The 5300-nt window shown below is 42.0% G+C and overlaps 1 protein-coding gene across 1 annotated transcript; it reads right to left on the bottom strand.

The window, feature by feature from the left end:
- Positions 1–783: 783 nt before the first annotated feature.
- Positions 784–1722, bottom strand: LOC146591580 (olfactory receptor 5J3-like). The gene has a single exon (XM_085312687.1). It carries the CDS (start codon positions 1699–1701, stop codon positions 784–786), a length of 918 nt encoding a protein of 305 aa, XP_085168813.1. The 5' UTR covers positions 1702–1722.
- Between the last annotated feature and the right edge of the window lie 3578 nt (positions 1723–5300).

The raw sequence follows: 5300 nt of genomic DNA, 5'->3' as shown, positions 1-5300 counted from the left end.
TACTGATTCTATGATTCTATGGTGCTTGAGGGCATACCTATGCTGTCAGGTAGAGGCACAGACAAGATAGAGCTGGATGTGCAGGCCCCAGGGACAAAAGTGCCTGGAGGTTTAGCAGGAAGCCATCCCAGCTGCTTGGGTGGAGGCTCACTCTAGATCTGGAAGCAATGAAGCAGTGACTTTTTGGCCCAGACACAGCTCTGTTGCCTCCAGGCTCTGCTGGTTTGGTCTTTCAGCTATGTGATGAGCTCAGCTATTCAGCATTTTCATGTYTCTGAATACCAAGATATGGACTTACTGATCCCATTTTCTGTCTGTTCAGTGCTGTCTTCTCCTCCTGTCTTTAGTTTCCATGAGTGCAGCCTCCTCAAATCAGATGAGATTTTTCCTCTTGTTTATCCAAAGTAAGTTTTCTGTATATGCCTCCCTCAAAGTCTCTGTTTCTCTTTGATCTTTCTCCTGGAAGAATCACTGCTTGAATTATTGCAACTTCTTAAGAAACCAAACCCAAGAGAAAAATTCCTTATGAATTTATTTTTACCACCTCCTATGATGTTACAAGAAATTTCACAAAGTAAATCAAGAGACAGCAAGGAAATGTTTATCACAAAGGTCCCCTAATGACAGGATGTTAGGTAACATTCTTTCTTGGTAGATTTTGGTTCTAATTTGCTGCATTTCTATAAATATATGTGATTCCTTACAACTCCAGTTGACTGACATAAAACTCACACTACTCTTAAATAGACTTATCAGCCGTTTAGAGTCAGTCCAGTCAKCAGGCTAACTCACAAATATGTAATTTGCTGTTGCTTTGCTAAGTGCCTCCTTCACCTCCTTGTTCCTCAAGCTGTAGATCAGAGGATTGAGCATGGGGACTATAATGGTATAAAATACAGCAGTGACTTTCTCCATTTCCAGTGAGTACTTGGAGCCCGGCTGCATGTGGCTCAGTCCCGCAGGCACATAGAACAAGGTAACAGACATAAGGTGGGAGACACAGGTGGAGAAGGCCTTGTGCCTTCCTTCAGCAGACCTAATCCTCAGGATGCAGAAGAGGATGTATACATATGAGAGGATGATGACRAGCAGCATAGACATAGAAATGACCCCATTGAAAGTTACCAGTAAAACCTCATTGATGCGGCCATCAGAGCAGGTGAGTTTCAGCAGAGGATTAGTGTCACAAAAGTAATGGTTGATAACATTAGGCCCACAGAATGAAAGCTGCAGCAAGCAACATGTTTGCGTTAGTGAGTTCAAAATCCCCCCCAGGTATGACCCAGCCACTAGCTGAATACAGACTTTCTTGGGCATAGACATAGTATAGAGAAGTGGGATACAAACAGCCATGTAGCGGTCGTATGCCATCACAGCCAGCAAGAATACTTCTGTAGTTGCAAACATAAGGAAAGAGAAATGCTGAGCGAAGCATACTGAGTAAGGAATGGCTTTGTTTTCCACTAAGAAGCCAATTAGCATCCTTGGAGAAAAGACAGAGGAATAGCAAAGATCAACTACAGACAAATTGGAGAGGAAGAAGTACATGGGAGTGTGCAGCTGGGGGGTTATCCTGATCAGGGTCACCATTCCAAGATTGCCTATCAGGGTGATGAGATAAATCATTAATACCATGATGAAGAGAGGAAGTTGCAGCTCTGGCCTGTCTGTCAGTCCTAGGAGGATGAACTGTTTCACCATGGTGTTATTGCCTCCAGTTGTATTTATCATATTTCACAATAGTGTATCTGTTGGAATGAGGAAAACAATCAGTGTGAATCAAGAGATAGCAATTGCACAGGTTATGTATGATGCCACAGAGTTCTTTATTTAGACTACCCACTGAAAAGTACAAAGCTCTGATGCTTTAGATAATATCTAACTATGGTTAGGTTTTCAGCAAATCCCCACTGGCAGAGTAACTCCTCTAAAGCCTTTCATGAACTAGAATCTGGCTGCAAGCCAAGCAGGGGATAAAGAGTGGTGATATGGTACTCAAGACAAATAATGTGAAAAAAAGAGAGAGGAAGAGTGGACCTAAATGTAGAGCTACCTGAAGCAAATCTGTGTGCCACCTCATGAGTCAATTTTTTTCCAGCTGACTCATCCCTGCAATTCCCCTTTTTTCCCAGGAGGAGAGTATATACTATTTTTGCAGTATATCAAGGTCTCTCTCAGTCGCTCAGCTGTCTTCTGCTTTTCAAAGACATTTCTTATAGCTTTTGTTAAGGCATGGTTAGGAGTTCTTGAAATATAGTATGCTGTTGTTGTGTCTCTCTACAGCACTGTCCTAAAGTGTAGGTGGAGGCAGTGGGGAGGGCTCAGTAGTTTTGCTCAGGTACAAGGCGCATCAGTGAATTTGTAACTTAGTTGTCATCCTTAGATTTTCAGCAGTGCTGATCAGTGTGGCTATTCCAGGTACATCATTGCACTCCATTTCTGTATGAAACTAGATTTTACTTCAAGTTGCASAACAAACACTCTCTTCACTTTACAAATCTCTTCATGAAGCTCCACATTATCACAAATGACCGGTAGGATGTTTCTCGGTTTTATGTTGCAGCGGTTCTTCACTTCCACCACTCAATGAACACATTTTTTCTGAGCGAACTTGAGCATCCTCATCATACAGAAAGATTCATGACATATTCTCCTCCTTCTCGTTATTACTATTCTAGGTATACCCAACTCTAGTGCTGGGAACAAGCTCTTTCCTTCTGCAAAAAAAATAAATAATATTGCAGCACAGGCAGAAGTGAAAAGTTGTTCTCGTTGCTGAAGCACATTTTTATTCTGTCCAGAAAAGAAAATCCAGTGCCATACTGACAAAAATCATGGAGACTTCCTTGCATGCTCAGACCTATGTAATGCTCCTGGCAAGGCTGCAAATTTCCAGTGTGACCTTGGATCCTTACAGTAGTCCTGCTCTTGTGTCTTCCCTCTGTCTTCTCTGCTTAGTCCACATACTCAGTTCAGGACAGGAGACCAGCTATTCAAATGTTTTCACAGAGGCATAACCATAATAAGCTGGTGACACCTGTTTAAAGTCTGGAAGTGATACCTAGTTATTAGAATAAGAATTTCAGTCATATGGAAAATGTWAAGTACAGATATATTCCAATAATGAGCTTTTGGTCTGAAACAAACAAACAAAAAAATCCAGTTTGAAGACTGTACAATCAAATCTTATTCTACAATTGAAGTGCATGCCTAGAATCCTTCTGTCTCTGTATAATACTATAGTCTTACCCTGCATCCGGATGAGTCTTTCAGAATTTGCTCTGAATTGCATACAATATGTATGAAGCCTCCTAAGATAGAAAGAAGAAATCTGATCCATTTTGCCTCCATTTTTTAAATGATTCTAATGTAATGTGAGGAGAGGAATGGAAGTTTGTAAGCTGATATATGAGAAGAAAGAAAATCATTATTTCAGCTCCAGCAACAAGAAGAAGTGGTGAATTGCACCAACCTTTTGGCCAGGATGGTTGACTTTGCTCCAGAGGGCTTGTGTAGAGAGACAGCTTCTGGGTGCGTTTACTTATTTGGCCCTCAAGGACAGAATCCCTGAAGTAATGCATAGCTAAGCAAAGAGTTTAAAGCAGGTCACAGAGGGGATCATTAGAAACTCTCCAAGTCTGGAGGAAGTATAAACGTAGGCCTCATCCTCAACATCCAATTATACAAATTTAACAAATTGTCTCTTCTGTTTCCAGCTCCTTCCAGGCAGGGACTTCTGTTGACTGTTGTTTTCCTTCTTCCCACTGCTGGGGGACTTCTGGAGTATATACTTCTGAGGGGCTTCTTGAGCAAGCAACAGGGCCCATGGGAAGGATCCCATGGAGAGCAGCCCACTGCCCCACAGGGGAAGCCTCCAGCCTCCACAATCTCCCTGCAGGGCAGAGCTAGGCAGGGCCCTCGCAGGTGGGAACCAAGACAGGTGTGCCACCACCACAGTCTTCCTGTGTCAGCAGCACATTAACTTTTCTTTGCTTAGTTGTGGTGTGAAATAAAAATAAAATTTTCATGTTGTGAAGCCACAGGTGAGAAAGAAGCAATATGACCATTCCATATAAAGCTGAATTGGATGYTGAGGTTTAGAATGTATTTTTCTCTTCTGGACTGCTAAGTTTAGAGTTTCACTTGAACTTATATAGCATCTTAGGCATATTAAGGTAAGTGGAAGCATGCATGGAGTAACTAGACAACTTCCAGTGTGCATATGCCCCTTCAGATCAGTCCTTCTCCTTAATGTGTAACAGCTGCTACAGCTCTGACTTAAAAGAAACTGATTTCTCAAATTGATCATTTATGTCTGGAAATCACCACACTCATTGTATCCTGTTTACCATATGACCAAGAACTTAATGGAGTCTGAAAAGAGATCCTTTCAGAGGGCAAATGTTACTGAATCCAATCCAAACTAACTGTACCAAGCATAAGTTAAGGTGGATTTCAGTACAACAAGAGAAATCAAGTGTACAAAGTAGTGAATTAAATATCTCTAGTAAATCATGCTTGTTCTACCTAAGGATCATTACAGAAACTTCATTCATTTAAAGGTTGCTTTCTTCATGGGCATCTACGAAATCCTTGCCTAAAGCTTAAGTATGTGCTTAACAGCTGTCCTCATTTGGAATAAGCTTAATTAAGGCTCGCTATATTTAGTATGTGAGAGCTGGGCCTGTTTAGCTTGGAGAAGAGAGAGCGATTTCTTTCTCCTTGTGGTTTTTACCCTTCAAGGCAGCAAACAGAGGTGCCCAGGGGCAGTCTTTCCTCATAGCGGAGATGCTTCAGTCCTCTTGTCATCTTCATAGCCCTATGCTGGACTCTCTCCAGTAGTTCCATGTCTCTCTAGTACTGGGGAGCCTAGAACTGAACACAGTACTCCAGATGTGGCATCACCAGGCTTGAGTAATCACTGTTCCTCATTAGAAACTACTAATCACTGTTCCTCATTAGGCTTGACGCAAAAATATTAAGGAAAAAATGTGTTTATTTTCTTTTTTTCTTGAAGGAGTAACCAAAGAATCTGTTGTTCTCCACACTAGGCAATGACTAACACTTCTACTTCACTATCCTCTCTCCACTTGGCCACGAACAACCAATAGAGTATAACAACAAATCAAGTATGGAATGCTATTTCCTTTTAATTTKCTGAAGGACCTGGGAGTGCTGGTGGATGACAAGTTGGCCRTGAGCCAGCAAGGTGCCCTTGTGGCCAAGAAGGCCAATGGTATCCTTGGGTGCATTAGGAAGAGTGCTGCCAGCAGGTCGAGGGAGGTGATCCTGCCCCTCTA

The sequence above is a fragment of the Rhea americana genome, unplaced genomic scaffold, assembly GCF_003343005.1.
Source record: "Rhea americana isolate MKP2758 unplaced genomic scaffold, rheAme1 scaffold_37, whole genome shotgun sequence".
NCBI lineage: Eukaryota > Metazoa > Chordata > Aves > Rheiformes > Rheidae > Rhea > Rhea americana.
This window is presented reverse-complemented; position numbering and strand designations above follow the sequence as displayed.